General features: G+C 41.8%; 1 protein-coding gene across 9 annotated transcripts in view; it reads left to right on the top strand.

Moving 5' to 3' along the window:
• rbm19 (RNA binding motif protein 19) overlaps positions 1–27,967 on the top strand; it is a 308,924-nt gene that overhangs the window by 219,349 nt on the left and 61,608 nt on the right. For all 9 annotated transcript variants that reach the window (XR_010977276.1, XR_010977275.1, XR_010977274.1 and 6 more), the window contains exon 24: positions 19,712–19,804. Coding sequence is in view for 4 of the 9 variants with exons in the window: in XM_068055148.1 (XP_067911249.1) it covers positions 19,712–19,782 (71 nt within the window). In the remaining 5 variants the exon portion in view is untranslated. The remainder of the gene's footprint in view (positions 1–19,711; positions 19,805–27,967) is intronic.

The following is a 27,967-nucleotide window of genomic DNA, read 5'->3' as shown; positions in this document are numbered from 1 at the left end:
CTTCTTGAGTGTTGTTGGAGCTGTACCCATTCAGGCAAGTGGAGAGTGTTCCATCACACTCCTGACTTGTGCTTCGTAGATGGTGGATAGGGGAGGCAGGAGGTGAGTTACCCGCCGCAGAATTCCCAGCCTCTGACCTACTCTTGTAGCCACAGTATTTATGTGGCTGGTCCAGTTCAGTTTCTGGTCAATGGTAACCCCCCAGGATGTTGATAGTGGGGGATTCAGCGATGGTAATGGCATTGAACATCAAGGAGAGATGGTTAGATTCTCTCATGTTTGAGATGGTCATTGCCTGGCACTTGTGTTGTGTGAATGTTACTTGCCAATTATCAGCCCAAGCCTGGATGTTGTCCAGGTCTTGCTGCATTTCTACACGGACGGCTTCAGTAACTGAGGAGTCGTGCACGATGCTGAACAGTGTGCAATCATCAGTGAACATCCCCACTTCTGACCTTATGATGGAGGGGAGATCATTGATGAAGCAGCCGAAGATGGTTGAGCTTAGGACACTACCCTGAGGAACTCCTGCAGTGATGTCCTGGGACTAAAATGGTTGACCTCCAACAACCACAACTATCTTCCTTTGTGCTCAGTATGATTTCAACCAGTAGAGAGTTTTCCTCCCTGATTCCCATTGACTCTAGTTTTGCTAGGGCTCCTAGATGCCATACTCGGTCAAGTGCTGCCTTGATGTCAAGGGCAGCCACTGTCACCTCACCTCTGGAGTTCAGCTCCTTTGTCCATGTTTGGACAAAGGCTGTAATGAGGTCAAGAGCTGAGTGGCCCTGGTGGAACCCGAGTGTCAGTGAGCAATATTAGAATACCAACAGTAGCAGTGTGACCCATTCAAGTAGAGATTAATTTTAGCACTGTAAAGAGTGGAAGAGAGGAGTTTGAGAGATCGCTAACAAAAGCATTTTTCAAATTAATAGTCAGCAATCATGTTAAAAAGTGATCTGAGCAACAGTAGCGAGGTCTATTTTGGCAGAATGTCATGAATGACCCAGGACAGCTCTTTTACCTGAAGTACATGCAAAATTCTACAAAAAATAAAATTGGATGTAACGAAGATGCCACAGAATTCTTTAATAAGCTGAATGAGTGTCAATCTCTAGTGAGCCCTTTCTCCTTGCTACTTCATTCAGTATTCTTACCTCCTGGCACATATTACCTTTATTTCTCTTTCCTATTGCCCTGTTAAATGATAATGCCACATTATCCTGCACATTTTATGTAATCATTAATACAATGTAATCTTCAACAGAATTAGAACTATTTTTAAGAGGAATGTTTAAAAAATACAAAAGATTTACATTAACTTCACTAGTAATGAAGTAATGTTACATACAATGTTCAAGTTTTGGAGTATAATAGTTATCAATATGCGTTCCATATATTCCATCAAGTATGCCCAGATATGGTGCACAACAGTAATTGCCTGCAGTGAAAGCACCTTCAACATTGTCCACTTCCTATTGCAGCAGAATGGTGTTTCCCTTCCCTGTACCTGCCATTTTAACACTGAAATTGCCCAATATATGAACCCAGAATTTCCTCAAATGTAATTTACACCATTGCTCCATCTTTATGGAGTCTAGCTGCCTTATACTTCCATCTCTCAGGACAGCAACACATGCCAGGACTCCTGCTTTCCCTGCAAAGCACCTTGCCAGTGGAAAATAGGTGAGGCCAAGTTGCTCGGGCACCCTCCAGAGATGCAGTTAGCAGTGGTTCCATGCCAGGAGCCAGCTGCCATGAGTTGATTGCCACTTTCATCATGTGACTCTTTGTATATCATAAGGAGCCACCCATCTCTTGTAATCCTGGCCATGAGGTGGCACTTAAGTAGCTAGAAAGGCATGTCTAGAACTAAGAGGAAGCATGCTGTTAGAAAACACTAGGGTGGTTGTTTACAATTCATTTGTATTAAAGTAGAATGTGCACTTGTGCTTTATTATTCATGATGTTTGCAATCATACAGGAAAAGGAGCACTCATTTGATGCTGATTTATTCACTCAAGGAACAGACTGCAGCACTCTGATAAGTCACAGGAAAGTGGTTTCTGGAGGGCCTTACAATTGAACGAGGGAAACCCAAGACACAGGAGGCCTTTTGGAGCACGGAGGAGGATTGCTGCTCCTCTTAGCCCTGTGGCTTTCTCACCAGGTCAACCTAACGAGAAGAGGAGCTTGGGCTATAAGAGGTCTGGCAATGTAAACCTTTTAAATTTATTTTTACCTTGTCAGGCCTCTTATAGCCCAAGCTCCTCTTCTCGCTAGGTTGACCTGGTGAGAAAGCCACAATGGCATTCGTGGTTGCATTAACAGTTGAGCCCTAATGGTGTCTGGTGCTGGTATCTGGCGGGCGATCTTGCCACCTGCTCAGAAAAGCAGGTTAAAATCGAAGACTCTGGGAAGAGAGTGAGAAATTAGTGGGTAAAGTCTACCTCTCCCTCGTTACCCAGCCCAGGCAATTTTAACTGCTTGCCTGATTTTCATCGGGTTGGCAGGGTTAAAATCATCCCTCTAGCATCAGTATAGGATGCTTCCTGGACAGGTATAGCACAGGCCACATGGGAGAAAATGCCCCTTTACTCTGGTCCGACATCATGCTGTAATAACCAACTAATAGTTTACTGCACCAATATGGATTCTTCTATTAAAATTTTAATAAATTATTACAGCATGGATAATTGGTTTATGTAACTAGATTACTGATCATGTCATTATTCTTTACCTGATGAAGATAATAAGCATCTTCAAGAATTCACAAGGAAAGATATGAGCAGCAGGCTCTCCAAAAAAGAGATAACTTAGGAAAAATTATGAGTTGTAGAATCATAGAATAGTTACAGCACAAAAGGAGGCCATTCAGCATGTCGAGTCCATCCCATCACTGAAAGAGCAATTTAGCAAGTCCCATTCCCAGACCCTTTACCCTTAGGCCTGCAAATTCTTTCCCTTCAGGTGTTCCCTTTTGAAAGCCACGATTGAATCTGCCTTCACTACTCTTTCAGACAGTGCATTCTAGATCCGAGCCACTTGCAGCATGCAAAAGTGTTTCCTCATGTCACCTTTGGTTCTTTTGCCAATCATTTTAAGTCTGTGCCCTCTGGTTTTTGATCCTTCCGCCAATGGGGACTGTCTCTCTCTCGCTGTCTTGACCAATCAGACTGGTCGTGATTTTGAACACTTCTATCAAATCTCTCAACCTTCTGTAAGGAGAGCAACCCTGGCTTCTTCAATCTATCCATGTAACTGAAATCTCCCATCCTTGGAACCATTCTCATAAATCTGTTCTGCACCCTCTAAAACCATTACATCCTTCCTAAGGTGTGGTGCCTAGAATTGGACACAATATTCTAGTTGAGACCAAACCAGAGTTTTATAAAGGTTCAGTTATTACTTTCTCGCTTTTGTACTCTGTGCCGCTATTTATAAAGCTCAGGGTCCCAGATGCCTTTTTAACCACTTGCTCAACCTGTCCCACCATCTTCTGCGAATTGTGCACGTAAACCTCCTGGTCTCTCTGTTCCTGTAACATCCTTTAGAAGTGTGTACTGTTATGACCAGGTGAGAAAGGAGTCTAGGGGTTCCCTCTCAGCCTTTTTCTGGTTTGACCATAACAGGGTTTAATTTTAAAACACCCTGTTTTTAGCTTCCCCTCAGTGAATCCTTGTTCACCGCTCTCCAATTGTAATGGCAAAGAAATCAAGCAGGCAAGTTTTCTTAGATTTAAACAAGAAAGGTGCAGGTTTATTAACCTTTAAAAGTCTAATTCGGTTAAAACTACTAAAAATACGTGACGCGACCACGCAAGCATGCATATGCGATAAACACACACGCAGATAGAGACAGAAAAGGAGAAAGAATCAAGGGGAAAGGTTTGAAGTAATAGCTAGAGTTCATTTACTGTCTTTTGAGTTCGATGTAAAGTCTTTTGTTGCAGTTAAATCTTGCCGTCTTGGGCCCAGTACACACTTTCAGAATTGTTTCGATGGTTTCTTGTCTTCTTGAAATCCAGTTGTAGTCTCTTTTTTCGTGAGAGAGCGAGCAAGACAGGGAGATGCTGTCTTCCTTCAATTTCAGTTGCAGTCTGACTTCAAACTGTTCTGTGAAATTCAAACCAAACCGGGGCCAGCAGGCCAGTCATGTGACTAGCGCTTTTTTTCAGGACAACCTGCCCGGCAAGGTTTTGAGAATTCGTTCATTCTTAGTAGGCATCCTCAGTAGGGGGCTGTCACACATTCAATATCTGGTAATCAAAATCCATTTGGGTTAATTGAATCAGGGAGCAATTCTATTGTCTTCTCCAGGCAACTGTCTGTTAGAATGCAAATGTTTACAGCCATTGTCCTGTTAGAATGCTAGTGCAGCCATGCTTTCAGTCCACTAAGAGTTTAAAAATTAATGTTCCATATGATGAAATTAATGTGCCTCATTCTTGGCAGGTGTGGTTTTCATCTCACCTCCACTGCCAGTGGAATGAAATGCGATTTTAAAAGAGCATATCGTTAAAAGAGAAGAGTAAGTACAGGAAAACACATGCATTTCTCTCATTCATTCAGAGATCCTAAAAATTGTTACCATCTGTCTTTTCTTGGTAGCAGTGTTCCTTTAAACTTCCCCTTTTCCCTTGAGGTGGGTCTAGCTATGTGTTGCCCCAAAGGGGTTTGAAATTTCTTCACTATCAGCTTGCCATAGTTTGGGAATGGGCATCCCAGTAAACAGGTGATTTCTGGGGAGGTTTGCACATTTCCATGACTGTGTAGGGTCCCTTTGTTCCTGTTGATGTCTGCAGGGGGTGGGTTAGATTTAATTAGACCTAGGTTGGAGCTCTGCTCATGAGAGTCAGTAGTTTGTGGATCCGTTCTGAATTCTCTTTCAGTGCTTTGATGACTCATGCAAGGGCGTTGCAGCTTAGGGGATGGTTGGTTCTCTTTTCTCCTGAGTCTGGAGGTGGATTCTTTGCTAATTTCCACTTTGTCCTTTGGGACAATCTTGCTTGCAGGTATTTGTCCAGATTCTCCTGCACTTCCCTGCGGCACTTGGACTAGGTGAGGCATCACCCTCATGGTTTCTGTCCTCGAGGACTTTCTTTGTCTCTGCAGGTTTCCGTAAATGCTGTTAGCAACTCTGGTGGGGTGCTTCTGGTGTCTACATTTACATAGGATGTCGGGGCTAATTTTCCCAACATTTCAGGGTTGGCTGACCAGACAGTAGGGGTTTTCATTTGGCATTCCTCCTGGACTTCCTGTAACCTGCCCTCTTTGTGCCTTTTTCCCCTTTCCTCTCTAACCTTTTGCCAGTCTTGTGCCTGCCTGTCTCCTTTTGTTCTCAGCAGGGGTTCCTTACAGTTCACAAGCCCTCTGCTGGAGGGTCTTCCAAACACCGATGCAGGACTTAGGGGGGAAGGTATCACTGTAGGTTGGGGTTTCCCCTCAACGTGGCACATGTGGCAACTCCTACAGTACTCCACCACATCTTTGTGGAGTTTTGGCCAGTCAAACTGCTGTCTTAGGTGGGCTTTGGTTTTTTCTATATCGACATGTACAGCCACTGTAACCTCATGGACCCTTTTTAATATTTCTCTCTGGTACCTCTGCGGCACCACTACCTGGTGAACCGCTGTCCACTTCTTGCTCTGAGCTCTGCAAGGAGAACTCCACTTCCTCATCAGTACCTCATTCTTTAAATAGTAGCAGTCAGGGACTCCCTCTGCTTCAATTTCAGACTGGGCAGCCTGTGCTAATTCTCACAATACTGGGTCAGCTCGCTGAGCCTCAGTTAGGGAAGATTCATTTAATTCATTCCCTGGGTCCTCTAACTTTCCAAAGAAAGTCTCAGACCGTCAGACCTCATGGTCATCTGCCTGCAGTGCCAATTCAGTCTTCGCTGGGGGAGCTGTTTGGTCTTGCCCTGATTCACGACACATGCAGGGGACCGTCTCCTGCCACTGCTGTGTCTCTGACCACCTGCGGCCTCTCTTTCACTACTGGAGAAGCTATCACCTTCACCCCCGCCAGATCATTACCTAGGAGCAAGTCAACCCCATCCACGGGCAAACTAGGGACAATCCCAGCAGTCACTGGTCTTGAAACTAGGTCGCACTCCAAGTGCACCCGACGTAAAGGTACAGTCGTACACTGCCCTCCTATATCATTCGCCACCATTCTGGTGTTTACTGCACTCTCTGGGGGAAAGGTCAGGCATTTTCCCAGTAAAAGCGATCTAGTGGCCCGTGTCCCTGAGGATTACTAAGGGCTTGTTTGCCCCACTCAAGGGGTATGGGGTGACTCTCCCTTCAGACACAAAATCCTGATAACCATCAGGTATCCTATTAAATTTTCCTGCACTTGCAGCATTATGCGTCCTGGATCTTACTATTGCTGCAGTTAAAGCCTCAGCTTGTTCTGCTGTATTTCCCATCAGGGTCCCTTCTCCTGCACTGAGCGGGTGTGCCCTGATTAACCCTACAGGTTTTCCCCGTAGTTTCCAACAGTCAGCTCTTAGGTGACCTGCTTTATTACAATGGAAGCACACAGGTTTTCAGGTCTCACTCCTGCTCACAGCACCTTCCTTTTTGGCTACAGGAGGACCCCCTGTGTGTCCTGCTTTTCTTTCTTTCCCAGGACTGCTTGGGCTCCTATTACCTTCTCACCCTTTGTCTTTTTCAAATTTGTGGGGGTGAGTAGGAAAGGTTCTCCCCTGGGAAAACGACTTATAAATTAAAACAAACTCGTCAGCCAGAATGCCTGCTTGCTGGGCTCTCTGAATCCACTGCTCCTCTGCATGGGTCTTTCTGGACAGTAGGAGCGAGTGTTTAAAGTCCTCTAACAGAATTACTTCTCTGAGATTCTCATAGCTGAGCTGTGCTTTAAGAGCCCTCAACCACTGGTCAAAAGCCAGCTGTTTACTTCTTTCAAACTCCACATAAGCTTGATTAGCATGCTTCTTGAGGGTTCTAAACTTATGGCGATAGGCATCGGGTACTAATTCATATGCTCCAAGGATAGCATTTTTTGTCAGTTCATAATTTGATGAACTCTCATCTGGCAACAGGAAATAAACCTCATGGGCTATTCTGGTTAGCTTGCTTTGTAATAAAAGAGGCCAAGTCTCAGCTGGCCATTTTAACTGCCTTGCCAATTTCTCAAAGGACACAAAAAATGCTTCCATATCTTCCTCATTGAATTTTGGGATTAGTTGAGATAGTTTTAACAAATCTGTACCCAACCCTGAATTACGCTCCTCCATATTGGCCATGCTTTCACTGGGGCTACTCTGTCAACCCTAGTTAATTCAAGCTGCTTCAGCTGTCTGTCTTCGCATTATTTCTGGAAGATTCTCTCTCTCCTGCCTCTTTGTCTTGACGTTCCTTCTGGAAGGCTCGTTGTTTCTGTCTCCCATATCTCTCTCTTTCTTTCCCTCTCCTATCTCTGCCTTCCCCTTTCTCTTTCCCTGTCTTCTAATTCAAGTTTCCTCTGTTCCAGTTGTATCTTTGCTAGCAATATCCTGACGGCGACTATTTCTAACCCTGTTTCTGCTTCAGATTTGAAGGAAAAGTGGTTGGCCACTAGTCTTAGGAGTTCAGACTTTCTAGCCTTGGCACAGTGATCCCACACTGCTCAGCATTTTTCTCAACTCTTCCACAGTCAGTACTTTTAACTTATCCCAAGTTACTTCACCCTGGCTTGGGGAGCTACTGGCGTCAGTCGCAGACATGTCAGTATTCTAGCACACACAACCACAAGAAAACCTGTATTGAAATCTTTTCTCTTTTTGATTGGGATCAATTTGACTTCCCACTTCCAATTTCTCATTTGTCTGTGGGTGGAATCCAGACACTAGGCCCCAAATTTCTGTTACAACCAGGTGAAGAAGGGTCTAGGGATTCCCTCTCGGCCTTTTCCTGGTTTGACCGTAACAGCGTTTAATTTTAAAACACCGTGTTTTTAGCTCCCCCTCAGTGAATCCTTGTTCACTGCTATCCAATTGTAATGGCAAAGAAATCAACCAGACAGGTTTTCTTTGATTTAAACATTAAATGCGTACGTTTATTAACCTTAAAACTCTAATTCGGTTAAAACAACTAAAAATACACGATGCGACCCTGCTAGCATGTATATGCGATAAACACACAGAAAAGGAGAAAGAATCAAGGGGAAAGGTTTGAAGCAATAGCTGAAGTTCACTTACTGTCTTTTGAGTTTGATGTAAAGTCTTTGGTTGCAGTTAAATCTTGCCATCTCATTGAGGCCCAGTATACACTTTCAAACTTGTTTCAATGGTTTTCTGTCTTCTTGAAATCCAATTTTCGTGAGAGAGAGCGAGACAGGGAGATGCTGTCATCTTTCAAGTTCAGTTGCAGTCTGACTTCAAACTGTTCTGTGAACACAATTCAAACCAAACCAGGGCCAGCAGGCCAATCATGTGCCGAGCTCTTTTTCAGGACAACCTGCCTGGCAAGGTTTTGTGGATTCTTTCAATCTTAGTAGACATCCTCAGTAGGGGACTGGAATGCTGACTTTCACGCATTCAATGTCAGGATCAAAATCCATTTGGGTTAATGGAATCAGGAAGCAGTCCCATTGTCTTCTCCAGGCTACTGTCTTTTAGAATGCAACTGTTTCCAGCCATTGTCCTGTTGGAATGCAGGTGCAGCCATGTTTTCAGTCCAGTAAGAGTTTAAAAATTAATGTTCCATATGACGAAATTAATGTGCCTCATTCTTGGCAGGTGTGGTTTTCATCACAGTACCCTTTAGTTTATATTGCCTCTCCTCGTCCTTACCAAAATATTTCACTTTGCACTTTTTTGTGTTAAATTTCATCTGTTCACGCCCACCTATTCTACCTGCTTGCCTATATTCACTGGAAGTCTATTTCTATCCTCTTCTTAGTTCACTATACTTCCAAGTTTTGTGTCATCTGGAAATTTTGAAATTGTACCTTGTATAGATGGGTAAACTATCCTTCTGCATCCTTCTCAATCTGTCTGCAGCCTTTGACAGGGTTGATCACACCATCCTCCTCCAACACCCCTCTACTGTCATCCAGCTGGGTTGGATTGCTCTCACTGGTTCCATTCATCTCTATCTAACCGTAGCCAAAGTATCACTTGCTGAGACTTTTTTTCCCATTACCACAGCATTACCTCTGGTGTCCCCGAAGGATTTATCCTTGCCCCCACTCCCCTCCTCGTTTCATCTACATGCTGCCCTGTGGCAACATCATCCTAAAGCACAATGCTAGTTTTTACATGTATGCTGATGACAGCCGGCTGTACCTCATCACCACCTCTCTCAACTCCTGCACTGTTGCTAAATTATCAGACTGTTTATCCGACATCCTGTACTGGGTAAGCAGGAATTTCCTCTGGTTAAATATTGCCATGAAGCCTTTGTTTTTGGTGTCTGCTCCAAACTCCATTCTCTAGGTACTGACTCCATCCCTCACCTTGGCAACAGTTTGAGACTAAAACAGTCTGTTCTCAATCTTGGTGTCATGTTTGACCCCGAGATGAACCTCCGACCACATATTCGCACCATTGCTAAGACCACCTATTCCACCTCTAGCATCACCAACTTCGCCCCGTATCAGCTCATCATCTTGAACAACCTACAGCAGGCACCTCAAAGCACTGGAGAGGTGCCTCCACAAGATCCTCAAAATCCAGTGGCAAGAAAGGTGGTCCAACAGCAGCATCTTCTCCCAAGCTAACCTGCCCAGTATCGGGGCGCTAATCACCCAAAACCAGTTCCACTGAGAAGGACATGTCATTCATATGCCTGACGCCAGACACCTGAAGCAGCTGTTCTACTCAGAACTTGGTCACGGCACGAGACACCCAGGAGGACAGCAGAAACGCCTTAGAGATGTCCTCAAAACATCTCTGAAGAGATCAAACATCCCCGTTGGCTTGTGACTGTTCTATATGGAGAAGGCTTATTCAGGAAGGCATTGTACACCTTGAGGGACTTTGTTGGGAACATGCGGAGGTGAAGTCAAGGCATCGGGGGGAGCACACAAGCCTCCAAACTAGTCGTCTACCTGACCCTTCAAGAACCACCTGCCCTCATGTGGCAAAGTCTGCTGATGACGCATTAGACTTAACGGTCATCTCAGAGCCCTTCAAACCAGAGCGGAATCGTCATCTTCAATCCCAAGGGACTGCTTAAAGATGATGTGGCTCGGTGTCATATTTTGTTTTATGTTGCTCCTGTGAAGTGTCTTGAGACATTTTATTACGTTAAAGACACTATATAAATAAAAGTAGTTGTTGTGGATATAAGTCGTTAATAAAGATCAAGAAAAGCAGTGGTCCCAGTACCGACCCAAGTTGCACTGTGTTGGAAGTTCTCGACAGGTTGAAAGGACTCAAAACTAATCTTCAGCATTAAATGGTATTTCCCTCAGAGTGCTAAAAGAAACTAGGAGGAGAATTGTGACGCATTGATGATCATTGGGAGTCACTGGAAATGGGCCAGTGGGGTTCCATATTCAAAAAGACTGGCAAAACAGGAAGGGACAACAATCGACTCATTAGGCTGAGTTCTGTTCTGTCCATAATAATGGAATTGAGTAAATGTGAGGATTATCTGTAAATAATAACCTTGTTAACAGCAGTAAATATGGATTCACAAGTGGAAGTAACTGCTTATAGAAATGAGATCCCTAGTAAACTGCAGACATCCCTACAATATTATACCTAGATTTCAAGATCAAACCGTGAAGATTCTGGAACAATCTTGGGAATGAATAAGAAACTGGCTGAACAGAAGAAAACAATGTACATTTTTTAGAGGAGTTATGTCAGTGGGAGAAGTATTATGTGGGATAGGGGAGGCGGTGGCATAGTGGTCATGTCACTGGTCTAGTAATCCAGAACCCAAGCTAATGCTGTGGGGACATGGGTTTGAATCCCACCACGGTAGATGGTGAAATTTTAATTCAATTAATAAATCTGGAATTAAAAGCTAGTCTAATGGTGACCATGAAACCATTGTTGTCAAAACCCGTCTGGGTTCGCTAATGTCCTTTAGGGAAGGAAATCTGCTATCCTTACCTGGTGTGATCTACTGTGACTCCAGACCCACAGCAATGTGGTTGACTCTTAAATGCCCTCTGAAATGGCCCAGCAAAGCCATTCGGTTCAAGGGCAATTAGGCCTCGGCAGCAATGCCCACATCCCACAAATGATGAAAAAAAATATGGGTGACCCAGGGATTGGTGTTGGGACCAATGCTGTTTCTAATTTACATCAGCGACTTGGATTCAAAAATTCAATGGAAATTGGTAAAATTTGTAGACACCAAATAGGAGGCATCTCCGATATTGCACTAGTGTTTGGACAAAATATGGCAGAAATAATAGATAAAATTGAATGCAGAGAAGTATAAGGTACTGCACATAGGAAGGGAAAATGGATGACACAGTTATTCACAAATGGTGTTAAAGTAACAAAAGGTTAACTTGAAAGAGACCTGGGAATCTTGGACGACTTACCATTCAGCATGCCCAACCAATGCAGAGCAAAAGTCATCAAAGTGGATAGACTGCTGAAGTAAAAACAGAAATTCCTGGAAATACTCAGCAGGTCAGACAACATCTGTGGAGAGAGAAACAGAGTTACCATTTCAGGTCTATAACCTTTTGTCTGGGCTCTTTATCCGGTTCTGATCTCTTGAAACACAAGAGAGAAATCCATGCATTGCAGGTGGTGCAAACGAGAGCCATGTGGCTTACCCCACACATCAGAGATGTGAGTCATGAGAAAAAATTGAAGAAACTTGGGCATTTCAGCCTTGAAAGATATGATTTTATAGAAGTACATGACATAGCTAAAGGCATAGGCTCACTGCATGGAAAAACATCACTATACTCAACAGGTATTAAAAAAATATACTTTCTGGAAGAAGAAAACATGACCACAAAGAGAGGACCATCATAAAACAGGATTTTTTTAATCTGGATATTTTATGTGAGCCACTTTCTTTGCTACACCCCATACATATATAGGAGCATGTTTTGGCTTCTCTCACATTTGAAAGAATGTGTTTTTTAATTGAATCAATTTAAGTCAAAATGTGTAGGTGGATTATCGTCGTGTCACTGAAATCCAGTAGTTTCTATGCAGAATCCAATAAAGCCAGAAATCTCACTTTTTTTCCCTTTTTTGTGGCATTATGGAAATTTAACATCTTTCTGCAGTAACTTGCATATGATGTAACACTCTCGCTGCCTCTGGAATTCTCTATCCCATTCCTTGTGCCTTGTTACCTCTCTTCAAAAACCACCTCAAAACCATTCTTTTGAAATGGGCCATTCGTTTTGCATCCTAACTTTCTCATTCTTCTCCTTTTGCCCTATGTCGGGGGCCTAGTATCCTTTCCTTCTGCATTGTAAAGTGCTTTGAGACACCTTGCATGTGAGGAGTACTGTATAATTGCAGGTTGTTGTATCACATTCGGTATATTTATACCAGAGTGTAGTGTGTAGTGCTAGCAATTTGGAATGGTCAGTTTTTTCCAAAACTGTATATTGGGATTTGCACTACAATATTCCAACTCTATCAGAATTCCTTGGCTTATGCTAAGAGCCAAGCAGCTTCTGTATCTTCCGTTTGATGTTTCAGTGTTCCCTAAAATTATATTTTTAATCAATTCTGGCCCACTTGGACCACCTGTTTTAAAGAGTTAAAAAGAAAGGCCCGGAGAATTCCAGCCTATTTGCTGCAGCTAATGGCATTTGTGGATTGGTTGGAGATGTTTGCTGTATGACCATAACAGGATACAGTACTGAGGTTTAACTTGGGCTAAAAATCAGACTGAGAAAAACAATTAATTCGTGTTTGCTTTTGGTAATTATTGCAAGCATACAACGATTAAAACAGTTTTTTTCATCAATGTGTAACCTGATGCTATGCATATAAAACCAAATATAAACCCAAACAACAGTGGTGATGTAGAGGATGGCATTAAACAGGAAATTAGAGATGCATGCAATAAGGGTGCAACTGTAATTATGGGTTACTTCACTCTACATATAGATTGGGCAAACAAAATTAGCAATAATACTGCAGCGGAGGAATTCCTGGAGTGCGTACGTGATGGTATTTTGGACCAATACGTTGAGGAACCAACTAGAGAACAGGCCATTCTAGACTGGGTATTGTGTAATGAGAAAGGATTAGTTAACAATCTTGTTGTCATAGAGTCCGGGGTCCCTTGGGGAAGAGCGACCATAACATGATGGAATTCTTCATTAAGATGGAGAGTGAGAGAGTTGATTCCAAGACTAGGGTCCTGAATCTAAATAAAGGAAACTATGAAGGTATGAGGTGCGAGTTGGCTATGATAGATTGGAGAACTTTATTTAAAGGGTTGACAGTGGATAGGCAATGGCTAGCATTTAAAGAGCGCGTGGATAAATTACAACAATTGTTCATTCCTGTCTGGTGCAAAAATAAAATAGAAAGGGTGGCTCAACCGTGGCTTACAAAAGAAATTAGGGATAGTATTAGATCCAAGGAGGAGAAATATAAAATGGCCAGAACAAGCAGCAAACCTGAGGATTGCGAGCAGTTTAGAATTCAGCAAAGGAGGACAAAGGGATTGATTAAGAAGGGGAAAATAGAGTAAGCGTGCAGAGAACATAAAAACTGACTGTAAAAGCTTCTATAATTAAGTGAAGAGAAAAAGATTAGTGAAGACAAATGTGGGTCCCTTACAGTCAGAAATGGGGGGATTTAGATTTGGGAACAAAGAAATGCAGACCAATTAAATACATACTTTGGTTCTGTCTTCACAAAGGAGGACACAAATTACCTTCCAGAAATGTTGGGGAACATAGGGCCTAGTGAGAAGGAGGAATTGTATGAAATCAGTATTAGTAGGGAAATGGTGTTAGGGAAATTGATGGGGTTGAAGGCTGATAAATCCCCAGGGCCTGATAATCTACACCCCAGAGTACTTAAGGAAGTGGCCCTAGAAATAGTAGTCATTTTTCAAAATTCTATAGACTCTGGAACAGTTCCAACGGATTGGAGAATAGCTAATGTAACCCTACTATTTAAAAAAGGAGGTAGAAAGAAAATTGGAATTATAGACCGGTTAGCCTGATATCAGTAGTGGGGAAAATGCTAGAGTCCATTATAAAAGATGTAATGGCAGAGCACTTGGAAAACAATGACAGGATTGGACAAAGTCAACATGTATTTATGAAAGGGAAATCATGCTTGACAAATCTATTGGAATTTTTTTTGAGGATGTAATTAGTAGAATAGATAAGGGAGAACCAGTGGATGTGGTGTATTTGGACTTTCAGAAGGCTTTCGATGAGGTCCCACATAAGAGATTAGCATGCAAAATTAAAGCTCATGGGATTGGGGGTAAGGTACTGACATGGATAGAGAACTGGTTGATAGACAGGAAACAAAGAGTAGGAATAAACGGGTCTTTTTCCGAGTGGCAGGCAGTGACTAATGGGGTACGGCAGGGATCAGTGCTAAGACCCCAGCTATTCACAATATATATTAATGATATAGATGAGGGAATTAAATGTAATATATCCAAGTTTGCAGACGACACAAAGCTGGGTTGGAGTGTGAGCTGTGAGGAGGATGCAGAGAAGCTCCAGTGTGATTTAGACAGGTCGAGTGAGTGGGCAGATGCAGTATAATGTGGATAAATGCGAGGTTATCCACTTTGGTGGCAAAAACAGAAAGGCAGATAATTATCTTAACGGCGATAGATTGGGAAAGGGGGAGATGCAGTGAGACCTGGCTGTCCTTGTGCACCAGTCGCTGAAAGTAAGAATGCAGGTGCGGCAGGCAGTTAAGAAGGCAAATGGTATGTTGGCCTTCATAGCGAGAGGATTTGAGTACAGGAGCAAGGATGTCTTGCTGCAATTATACAAGGCCTTGGTGAGACCTGGAGTATTATCTGGAGTATTGTGTGCAGTTTTGGTCGTCTTATCTGAGGAAGGATGTTTTTGCTATGGAGGGAGTGCCGTGAAGGTTCACCAGACTGATTACTGGGAAGGCAGGACTGACGTATGAAGAGAGATTGGGTCGATTAGGCTTGTATTCGCTAGAGTTCAGAAGAATGAAAGGGGATCTCATTGAAATCTACAAAATTCTAACAGGACTGGACAGACTAGATGCAGGCAGGATGTTCCCGATGGTTGGGGAGTCCAGGACCAGGGATCACAGTCTAAGGATTTAGGACTGAGATGAGGAGAGATTTCTTCACCCAGAGAATGGTGAACCTGTGGAATTCTCCACCACGGAAAGCAGTTGAGGCCAAATCATTAAGTATATTCAAGAAAGAGTTAGATATAGTTCTCAGGGCCAATGGGATCAAGGGATACGGGGAGAAGCGGGAACAGGTTATTGAGTTTGGATGATCAGCCATGATCGTATTGAATGGCGGAGCAGGCTCGAAGGGCCGAATGGCCTACTCCTCCTATTTTTCTATGTTTCTAAATATAAAAGTATAGAGGCCATTCTTCACAGCTTCTGTTTGCCTGTGCATCTCCCATGGTGGTACTTACAGAAAATCATGGGATATCATGTTTTTAAGGACAAAAACACTATAATGTGTAAAATGAAGATATATATTAATCTGCGTGTGAATATCTGCCTGTATGTATATGGTGATTCAGAGAATATGCTGTTAACGCTGTATATATTATCAGGACACTCATTTACGCTGATTGAATAAATCAAATTACATTTTTAAGAGCATTATGATGCTTTTTGACTTAAATTCCACAGATTCATATTTGGATGAAAACTGGAAATTAGTGGTCTCTATTACTATTAAATGTTTGTTTAATTATGTAGTTAATTTTATTCCAAGCTAGGCAGCTTGATAGTGCTGGGACAGTGACTGTGGGTTTTGGTAGCATTTGGAATTAGGAATATAAATCTTGCAGTGTGGGAGGATTAGGGGGTTGGTGCTTGTGGCATATTATTGGGAGGTCCAGTCACATTAAGAAGATACCAAGATCTGGGGTAGAGAATTATTTGCATTTAAGATTGTTGAATATTTTTTTAATAAATCAATTTCCCATGGATGAATTTAGGTGTCTGCCGTAACTCAGTTGGTCACGCACTTGCCTCTGAGTAGGAAGGCTGTGAGTTCAAGTCCCACCCTAGGACTTGAGCACAAAATTCAAGGTTGGCACTCCATTGCAGTACTAAAGGGGTGCTGCACTGTTGGAAGTGCTGTCTTTTGGATGAGACGTTAAACCAAGGCTCCACTCCTTCTCTCGGGTGGACGTAAAAGATCTCGTGGCACTATTTCGAAGAAGATTAGGAGAGTTAGTCCTGCTGTCCTGTCCAATATTCATCCCTCAATCAACATCTCACACAAAAAAATGATCTGTTCATTATCACATTGCTGTTGTGGGAGCTTGCTGTGCGCAAATTGGCTGCCACATTTCCTACATTACAACAGTGACTACACTTCAAAAATACTTGGCAGTATTCCGATATAAATGCAAGTTTTTTTTATGTCAACTTTAATAGGCAGTTTCCATAATGAGTGTTGGCATAAGAATTTATTATGAAAACATTGACAGGAGGTGTGTGCAGATATAAGATTTTTCACATATTGCTAGTTGATCTCCAATGGCCTTGCACAGCAGGGAGCGATACAGTGCAGTTTTTAGCCCAAGTGATCTTAGAGGTCATAATTGGAGGAGAGGTAGAGAAGGAAGAAGGTTTTAGGGGAGAACGAGGGAAGTAGGAGGGGACTGGAGAGCGTCGGAGAAGAAGGGGGCAGGGAAGATAAGGTGGAGACGATGGTTGCGGTCCAGCACCTGGATTATTCAGTAAAGGGGTTGGGTCATGATTCTGATAGTGTGCTCAGTAGTGGACTGCTTAGTTGGGTAGGGGTGTTCATTTTCCACAATTTCCTGTTCTAGGTAGGGTTGTCAGACCTCCCAAGATTTCCCTCAAGTCTCGAAGAATGGGTGTGGTGGGTGGCCAATGATGGGATGGTGGGGCCGGATTGTTGGAGGCGGGAGGTCATAGTTTGAAGTGGGGAAATTGGGGAATTGATTGAGTCCCTGACTCTGCTGACTGAACCAAAGTCACCATCCACAACTGCCTGCTTAGTGAACTTTGGGTCCCAGTATTCAACTGTCTGCTCAGTTGGAAGGGTCCCAATCCTCAGCTGCTTGCTCACGGGAAGGTTGACTTATATTGACTTATTTCCGTACACAATGAGAGGGATTCATGGGCCCTGAAGCCCTAATTAATGAGTGGGGTTTTGCAATCCTGTTCAGAAAATCATGATTTTATATTTAAGGTGGGCCTGTTTATAGGAACATTGTAATATTGAAGAAACCCCATTGAGTTTGATGTATGCTGTTTGAAGAAATGGTGTCCAATTTCTAAGGTACAGATCATCTGTCAAAAAATCTAGATTTCTTTCTAAGTTCTTAAATGCTCAGCGTTTGCAAAAATGCATGTAATTTTTTGAATTCTGGACTTCCTAACTTTTTATGGGTCTGTAATATACAGATGACAAATGATTGTTATGGCAACCCTATGATCCTTGATTGTCAATTTACCTGAAATAAATTTGACATTTTGACAAGCCTAGTATGTGTAAAGGCATAAAATTCACCAACTTAAAACTGATAAAATGATACTGTCACTTTGCAAGTTGATATGCATTGTCAACCTGGCTATCATATTTTACTTATGTCTTGTGAGTAGCTTGAAGCTACGAGTTAAAAAGAAAACGTTTGATAACACTGTAAATTATATGATAGAATATGCTATTGGACTGCAACTAGTACACAAGGTTTCACAACACTTATAGTTTCAACATTAATTTATTAAAAATTGTCATGTAATTCATGTTTTATTTCAAAAACACATTTTAATTATGTCTAGTTTTAGAGATGAATTAATGATTTCTAGAGTATCAAAACATTAGTCTTTCATAAACAATTTGCTGCCCATGCTCCACTGTCATCTCCTTCACAACTCAATTTTTCCTGACTCTGGTCCTCTGGCACTAAATATCACCACCTTCATTACCACTTTTAAAATAGTTTCCTAGATCTTTACTTACAACCCTTGGCTAGCATCCTGAGTTTAAACATTTACTTGTTTTCAGAGTCAGTTATGGTATGTTTGCAACCTTTTCAGTCCCTGAGAAGATTTGATTTGTTGCTTCAAAAATATCAAAACTCCTCATTAAAATTTTACCAAAGATTACATGTGGCTCAACCTTCAACCTTTGGGTCTTTTTAAAAATGGGAACATGCTGTTAATCCATATGATTATGATTCAGCAGTTCCCTATCATCAAACACGAGTTTGTCACCTCAATAATTTAACAGTGCTTCCTCAGATTTTAAGCAATGCTTAATATCTGGCTACCTTTTGTCAAGAATCTTAGTTCCTTTAGAAAATAAATATACTATAAAATGGTTTGTTAATAAAAGCAAACCTTTAATATCGATAAAAAGAATAAATCTTGATTACATTTTTCTCAAACTCCATACTATTCTGCCTGTCTTCTGACATGAGTTTCCTTTAACAAAATAGCTTGTTAGGAATTGTTTTTGTGTTTCGTTCATGCACATATGAGCAACTGTTCAAGAGTAGCAATACTATGTGGATACAAATGCTGGAACTAGGAGGTTTGGGTTAAAAGCCAGGAAAGCTGCTGAAGCCTTTTGTAGTGTTCTGCCTGTGTGTCAAATGGAATGAGGAAGAAAGTATGAGCCATAAATGGAAAACTAAAATTATAAATGATTTTTCAACAGTTGTATCTATGCTATCCACACAGTTTGGTTATGGACAGACTTGCATTTAATAAAAACCTGTGATCAAAATGTGCATATTGTTTTTTTAAAAAAAGACTTTTGAGTAAGGTTTGTGCAATAGATTTTCAACGAACAGTAACACTGGCACATCTGATTTTTTTCTCCGAGTTTGGCATGTCCTTGAATTTTGACAAACTTCCATCTATTTGCAATTTGTTGGGGTTGCAGTGAGTATTGTTAACTCACCTGCTTCCTTCAGTCATCCAGTTAATGCCAAATTTAAAAAAAATTGTGAATAATATCTAGTTACTAATTGGAAATGAACCAACTGGTTAAATGGTGTTTCTAAATTATCTGAATTTTTAAAAAAATTATCCACAATGTTGGTCCAGGTGACACAGCTAGATGATTGCATGTAATTTGTTACAAAAACAGTTCTAGGTAATTTTGTATGACATTTACTACCTTTTTTTAAACAAATTTCATAGAAATCACCCTCAAACTGAAGCTGCTGTTAAACTTTGAAAATAGCAAACCTAGTCATATGTGTTTCATTTTCATTCCTTTCCTTCACCTTAAAATCTAAATGTGATCACTGTGCCCTAGCATTAATGGCCATTGGTTTAATCAGTTGTTCATCTGCAGGAGCATGCCAGTCTATTGTTGGTGCTAATGATGTAAATGATAGACAGTTCATGCTTTGCTGCTTACTGTTCTATTTCTCGCTATCCTACTATTACTACTCCCCAAATCCAATTTCCCAGCCTATTGTATGAATGGCCTATTTATTACTGCTGAGCAAATGAGACTCGAGAAGTGGGGGAAAATCAAATCTAATTATTGCAAATTGATTGTCTTCAAATTCATATCTTCTATTAAATTCTCTTTATTCTTTCTCTCTATGTTCATTCACAATAGATTCTCCAAAAAAGAAGAAACGGTCAGAGATCCTGGATGAAATTATGGATGGTATGGAAGAAAAAGACTAGATCACTGTTTATCCATTTGCATGTAAGTATATTTTTTCTCCATTTTATTCCCTATTGCGGTACTGCAAACAAAATTCAGAGAATTTTATTCTAGACATTTCTGCATGTGTGCAAAGAGCATATCCCATAGAGCTGAAGAAAGCAGTTAACCCTTTGAGGCTAAAATTGTTTTTTTACTATATTGTGTGTATCAGATTATATTGGCAAATGCAACACAAAATAAATTAGCCATAGTCATTTATGGCGCAGAAGGAGGCCATTCAGCCCTCAAGTCCATGCCGTCTCTCCGCGGAGCTATCCAGTCAGTCCCACTCACCCGCTTGATGCCCGTGGCCTTGCAAGTTTATTCCCCATCCAATCCAGTTATTCTCATTAGCATCACATTCTTTCAATTTCCTTTAACCAGCGAAATCTTCCTCTTGTTTCTTTCTAAAACCAAATTTCAAGATATTTGATCTCAACTACCTAGATTTTCATGTCAAAATAATGGTGAATCTAATGGCACTGGCCACTTTTTCCACTCCTATTGTATGCTTGATCATATATTTTTCTTTGCTTTGCATAATATGGGTACCTTAGTGGTTTGTAACATCAGGATATATTTCATACATTGAATTCTGATTGCAAACTTCTGTTTAACTTAATTGGGTATCTCTAGAAAAATAATTGAAATGATCTTTTCAAATTTCTTTTTGAAGTCATTGATTGTCTCCGCTTCCACTTCCTTCTGGGCAGTGAGTTCCAAGTCATTAACACCTGCTACGTAAAAAAGTTCTTCCTCATATTCCCCCTGTATCTCTTGCCCAAAACCTTTGATCTGCGTCCCCTAGTCCTTGTGCCATTAGTTAATAGGAACAGTTGTTCCTTGTCTAACTTATCTAAGCCTGTCGTAATCTTGTACACTTCTTCTAAATCTCCCCTCAATCTCCTTTGTTCTAAGGAGAACAACCCCAGCTTTTCCAAACTAACTTTGTAATTAAAATCCCCCATCCCTGGAACCATTCTGGTAAATCATCTTTGCACCCTCTCAAGGACTCACATATTCTTCCTAAAGTATGGTGACCAAACCTGGGCGCAGTACTCCAGTTGGAGCCTAATCAGAGCTTTGTAAAGGTTCTGCATAACTTCCTTTTGTACTCAATGTCTCTATTTATTGTGGTTATTTGAATGAAGGAGGTGCAGAATTGGGCCAATCTAGGGTAATTCATTTACAGCTACTGAGGAAGTTGTTATACCATTTGCGCAGAAGAAGTGGCTCGCGCCATTAGATTCACCATTATTTTGACACGAAAATCGAGGTAGTTGAAATCAAAATGCTTGAAATTTTATTTTAGAAAGAAACAAGAGGAAGATTCCACTGGTTAAAGGAAATTGAGAGAATGTGATGCTAATGAGAATAACTAATTCCAAAAGAGTAACATTCTAGTAATATAGTTGGCCCAGACATATATATTGCATAAAGTCAGTGTTGTAATAGTGTTGTTTACAACATTACTTACTGTGGACTGAACAAAAGAGTTTACATGTATCTGACTTCATAAAGAATTGGCTTTACTTTCTCACCTTTGTTTGAATTTGATAACTTTTGAAAAGTTGTGAGAGGATTGATTGCCTTTCATTGCCACTCATTGCCTTTCTAGAAACTAAGTTTGCTGAAAACAGTATTAATATTAAATGCATATTGAAGTTAAGCACAATAGTATGATCAAAACCTAGGTGTGGATCTCTATTTAAAATCTACTTCATACATATTTCTCGCTATTCTGGTTTGTTTTCTTCCAAAGATAAACTCTGGAGTCCATTTCAAATCTACAGATGTAGGTAATTTAAAAGTATGGCATTGTGTTCAACAGCAGTGACCTGGTACAGGCACACTTGAGATATTTGTTTCATGCTTCTCCAATTTTAGTCTTCATGTGTTTTTAAGCACTTGAATGTGCCTGCCAGTGTACAATATGCAATGATTTTTCATCAATTCTCAGCTGGATTTACCTCTGGAAAACATATGCCTGATCATATTTGTTTCTCTGATTTGCATAATCAGGGTGTCTTAATGGTTTGTAACATCAGGATATATTTCATACATTGAATTCTGATTACATACTTCTGATTAACTTAAATTAGGGTTCTCTAGAAAAATAATTCAAATGAAAGCAGGATGCCTGTGTATAATCACAATTTATTGAAGATTTCTATTTACATAATTTATGTCCTCTATCCACCTAAAGTTGTTACAAATGCAGCGCAGCGATCAGTTAACATTGCTTCTTTCTCTTATCGATATGCTTGTGTTTTTTTAATATATATTTATATATCGACATTTAAATGCATTTCACTCACTACATTGGCCCCATCCTCTTTGAAGTATTTCAGCACATCATGAATCCCCATTTTTGATATAATTGTCTTCCACCATCATAGTTTGCCAATATCCAGTCCATAATGCATTGCTTTGAGAAATGTTTTACCTTACCTACATTGTGCGTGCACCTTTCAGAGAGTTCATGATGGAACTGCAAGCTCAGAGCTTGCAGCTAAATTTTTCAGACTAGATTTTTTTATATTAAAGAACAACTGAACAGCAGAAATAAAACATAAAATCATTGAACACGCAGATCAAAATGCAATGAATGGAACTCTTAAGGAAAGGCAATGTTATACGCACATTGGAAAATAAAACATTATAATTGACAGAAAACAGTTATTTTCTTGCATATGTTTAAAGGGGATGACAAGTTTATGGAAAACAGTTCTTGTTCAAAGTATTCCTTCACGTTTATCAGAAAAACAAATCTAGAAAATGTTAGTTCTTTTAAAATCAACAATCTTTCACTTTCTTTGCATCAACTGCTTCAGAAATGTCTTTTTTGAAGATGCTGTGCATCCTGAAATGGCTAAGTTCATTTTGATAGTGGCTGCAACTTTGGACAGACCTAAAAGTAGATTCAGAGCTAACCAACACAAAGACATTTAATAGTTAGGAAACTGCTTATTCAATATGAACAAATTGAACACAATTAGTCACCACAGACTTTTCTTCCTCTTTTAAGTTTAACCACAGCTTTATACATCTGTAGCATAACTTCCACCTCTTTGTATTCAAGCTGTCTTGAGTTAAAGGCTAACATTCCATTGGCCTTTTTGATTTTCTTTTGTATCGGTCCATTAGTTTTTAGTGATTTCTGTACTTGGACCGCTGAATCTTTGGTCCTCCACAGTTCCTAGCTTCTCATCGTTGAGATGTTTAGTTTTTAGTTTAGTTTAGAGATACAGCACTGAAACAGGCCCTTCGGCCCACCGAGTCTGTGCCGACCATCAACCACCCATTTATACTAATCCTACACTAATCCCATATTCCTACCAAACATCCCCACCTGTCCCTATATTTCCCTACCACCTACCTATACTAGTGGTAATTTATAATGGCCAATTTACCTACCAACCTGCAAGTCTTTTTGGCTTGTGGGAGGAAACCAGAGCACCCGGAGGAAACCCACGCAGACACAGGGAGAACTTGCAAACTCCACACAGGCAGTACCCAGAATTGAACCCGGGTCGCTGGAGCTGTGAGGCTGCAGTGCTAACCACTGCGCCACTGATATGCTCCCTCTTGGGTCCAAAGTGGATGACCTCACACTTCTCCACATTGACCTCCATTTGGCCACTCACTTAATCCTTTTTTTTTATTCATTCATGGGATGTGGGCATCGCTGGCCAGGCCAGCATTTGTTGCCCATCCCTAATTGCCCTTGAGAAGGTGTTGGTGAGCTGCCTTCTTGAACCCCTGCAGTCCATGTGGGGTAGGTACACCCATAGTGCTGTTAGGAAGGGAGTTCCAGGATTTTGACCCAGCGACAGTGAAGGAACGGCGATATAGTTCCAAGTCAGGATGGTGTGTAACTTGGAGGGGAACTTGCAGGTGGTGGTCTTCCCATGCATTTGCTGTATTTGTCCTTCTAGTTGGTAGAGGTCGTTGGTTTGGAAGGTGCTGTCGATGTAGAAATGCAGCAAGACTTGGACAATATCCAGGCTTGGGCTAATGAGTGGCAAGTAACATTCGCGCCACACAAGTGCCAGGCAATGACTATCTCAAACAAAAGAGAATCTAACCATCTCCCCTTGACATTCAATGGCATTACCATTGCTGAATCCCCCACTATCAACATCCTAGGGGCTACCATTGACCAGAAACTGAACTGGAGTTGCCATATAAATATCGTGGCTCCAAGAGGTCAGAGGCTTGGAATCCTGACTCACCTCCTGACTCCCCAAAGCCTGTCTACCATCTACAAGGCACAAGTCAGGAGTGTGATGGAATACTCGCCACTTGCCTGGATGGGTGCAGCTCCAACAACACTCAGGAAGCTCGACACCCTCCAGGACAAAGCAGCCCACTTGATTGGCACCCCATCTACAAACATTCACTCCCTCCACCACCGATGCACAGTGGCAGCAGTGTGTACCATCTACAAGATGCACTACAGCAACGCACCAAGGCTCCTTAGACAGTACCTTCCAAACCCACGACCTCTACCAACTAGAAGGACAAATGCAGCAAATGCTTGGGAACACCACCACCTGCAAGTTCCCCTCCAAGTCACACACCATCCTGACTTGGAACTATATCGCTGTTCCTTCACTGTTGCTGGGTCAAAATCCTGGAACTCCCTTCCTAACAGCACTATGGGTGTACCTACCCCACATGGACTGCAGGGGTTCAAGAAGGCAGCTCACCAACACCTCAAGGGCAATTAGGGATGGGCAATAAATGCTGGCCTGGCCAGCGATGCCCACATCCCATGAATGAATTTTTTAAAAAAAGGATTAAGTGAGTGGCCAAAACTGTGGCAAATGGAGGTCAATGTGGAGAAATGTGAGGTCATCCACTTTGGACCCAAGAGGGAGCAGGTATTGCTCTGGGGATATGGGTTCGAATCCCACCACAGCAGAAGGTGGAATTTGAATTCAATTAATAAATCTGGAATTTAAAGTTAGTCTAATGATGGCCATGAAACCATTGTCGATTGTTGTAAAAACCCATCTGGTTCCTTACTTGGTCTGGCCTACATGTGAGTCCAGATCCACAGCAATGTGGTTGACTCTTACATGCCCTCGAAATGGCCTAGCAAGCCACTCAGTTCAAGGGCAATTAGGGATGGGCAATAAATGCTGGCCTAGCCTGCGACGCCCACATCCCATGAATGAATTTTTTTTTTAATCTATCTCGGCCTCCTGCTGAGCACCTCAGCAAGACAGATGCCAGTCTTCAGCCAATCCGATTCACTCCACGTGATATCAAGAAACAGCTGAAGGTACTGGATATTGCAAAGACCTGACCATCCATGAGACGCTGTGGATCATCAGCAATAGCAGAATTGTACTCTAACACAATCTGTAACCTCATGGCCTGGCATATCCCCCTCTCTACCGTTACCATCAAGCCAGGGGATCAACCCTGGTTCAATGAGGAATGCAGGAGAGCATGCCAGGAGCAGCACCAGGCATATCTTAAAAATGAGGTGTCAACCCAGTGAAGCTACAACACAGGACTACTTGCATGCCAAACAGTGGAGGCAGCATGCAGTAGACAGAGCTAAGCAATCCCACAGCCAACGGATCAGATCAAAGCTCTGTAGTCCTGCCGCATCCAATTGTGAATGGTGATGGACATTTGAACAATGAACAGGAGGAGGAGGAGGCTCCTCAAATATCTCCATCCTCAATCATGGGGGAGCTCAGCATATCAGTGCAAAAGAAAAGTCTGAGGGATTCGCAACCATCTTCAGCCAAAGTGCCGAGGGGATGATTCAGCTCGGCCTGCTCCTGATGACCCCAGCATCCCAGATACCAGTCTTCCGCCAATCCAATTCACTCCATGTGATATCAGTAAACAGCTGAAGGCACAGGATATTGCTAAGACTTATAGGTCCTGACACATCACAAATATAGTATTGAAGACTTATGCTGCTGAACTAGCCGCGCCCCTAGCCAAGCTGTTCCGGTACAGTGACAACACTGGCACCTACCCCACAATGTGGAAAATTGCCAAGGTATGTCCTATACCACAAAAAGCAGGACAAATCCAATCCGGCTAATTACTGCCCCATCAGAGTACTCTCGATCTTCAGCAAAGTGATGGAGACAAGAGGTTATCTTTTCAAGGACTGTGCGGTGGTCACGTCTGCCAGTGTTACCTTGCACAGAAGTATCTGCCATAACAACATTGGTTCTCTTACCACCAGCCTGGCAGCTATGTGCTTCAGAACTTCCTCAGCTCAGTTAATCATGGTGCTATTGAGGCAGTTGGTGGGCATTGCGGTGGATGTTGGGTGGTAGATGCTAATCAATAGGTTTCCTTAACCTTGTTTGACCTGAAATCAATGTTAAGCACTCCCAGGTCATACCCTTCCAATAGTACGTGAGACAGGATATACCCAGAGATAACAGAAATTGGCTGCCGGATAAGATTCTGTGACATATTCCATGAATACAACTATTTTGGGCTACTGTACTATCATCTTAGTGTTACCTTGATATAATGTCTAATCATCTCTCTCAATATACATGTAAAAGCTTCTACATGCAAGAGAAAGAGGGTGACTAATGGTAATGTGGGCCCGTTAAAGATAGACCCGGGTAATATTGTAATTGAAAATAAGGAACTGGCAGACTTTCTAAATGATTACTTTATATCAGTTTTCACAGGAGCGGTAGAACAAAAAATTTTTAAAAATCAATGGAAGGATTTCACTAGACTTAATACAATTCAAAAATAGCAATAGATTAATAATGAGACTGAAGATTGACAAATCTCCAGGACCTGATGGTTTCCATCACAGGATATTAAAACAAAAGTGATGAAATTGCAATTGTTTCAGTCATGATCTTTCAAAGCTCTGTGATTCAGGAATTATGCTGTTGGATTGGAAAATTTCCAACGTAACTCCATTATTTATAAAAAAAGGTTGGAGACAGAAACCAAGAAATTATAGACCCATTAGTCTAACTGTGGGAATTTATTAGAATCTACCAGAGGGACAGTGTGACTGAGCGCTTGGACAAATATGAGCTATCAAAGAAAGCCATCAGGGATTTGTGAAGGGTAAATCTTGTTTGTTTTAATGCTTTCATGGGATGTGGGTGTCGTCGGCATTTGTTTCCCATCCCTAAATGCCATTGAGATGGTGGTGGTGAGCTGCTTTCTTGAACCACTGCAGTCCATCTGGTGCGGGTATACCCACAGTGCTCCGGGAAAGGGGTTCCAGGATTTTGATCCAGCGACAGTGAAGGAACAGTGATGCACTGCAGCGATGCACTAAGGCTCCTTCGACAGCACTTTCCAAACCCGTGACCTATACCACCTAGAAGGACGTGGGCAGCAGATGCATGGGAAAGCCACCACCTACAAGTTCCCCTCCAAGACCCACACCATCCTGACTTGGTTCCTCACTATCGCTGGGTCAAAATCCGGGAGCTCCCTTGCTAACAGCACTGTTGGTGTAACTACACCCCAAGGACTGCAACGGTTCAAGATGGCAACTCACCACCACCACCTCAACGGCAATTAGGGATGGGCAATAAATGCTAGCTTAGCCAGTGAAGTCCACATCCCATGAAGGAATCTGCCTTTTTCTAGTAGCCCTGCAAATTTTTTCTCTTCATATTAATGAACTGCTCTGTTCTTCAATCTTCAGTAATTTTCATGAGATGCGGGCATCCTTGGCAAGGCCAGCATTTGTTGCCCATCCTTAATTGTCCTTAACAACTGAATGGCTTGCTAGGCCATTTCAGAAGACAGTTAAGAATCAACCACATTTGCTGTGGGTATGAAGTCAAAAGTAGGCCAGACCAGGTAAGGATGGCAAATTTCTTTCCCGAAAGGACATTTGTGAACCAGATTGTTTTTTATGATAATCGATGATAGTTTCATGGCACCATTACTGAGGCTAGCTTTCAGTTCCACATTGTTATTAATTAATTGAATTTAAATTCCACTAGTTGCCGTGGTTGAATTTGAACCTGTGTCCCCAGGGCATTAGCCTGGACTTCTACATTACTAGCCCAATGACATTACCACTACGCCACCATCTCTGCCCAATATGACGGAAGACATCATTAATAGCACCACCAGGCAACACTTGCTTGGTAATAACTTGCCTACCAATGTTCAGTTTGCGTTCTGTCA

The sequence above is a fragment of the Heterodontus francisci genome, chromosome 23, assembly GCF_036365525.1.
Source record: "Heterodontus francisci isolate sHetFra1 chromosome 23, sHetFra1.hap1, whole genome shotgun sequence".
NCBI lineage: Eukaryota > Metazoa > Chordata > Chondrichthyes > Heterodontiformes > Heterodontidae > Heterodontus > Heterodontus francisci.
This window is presented reverse-complemented; position numbering and strand designations above follow the sequence as displayed.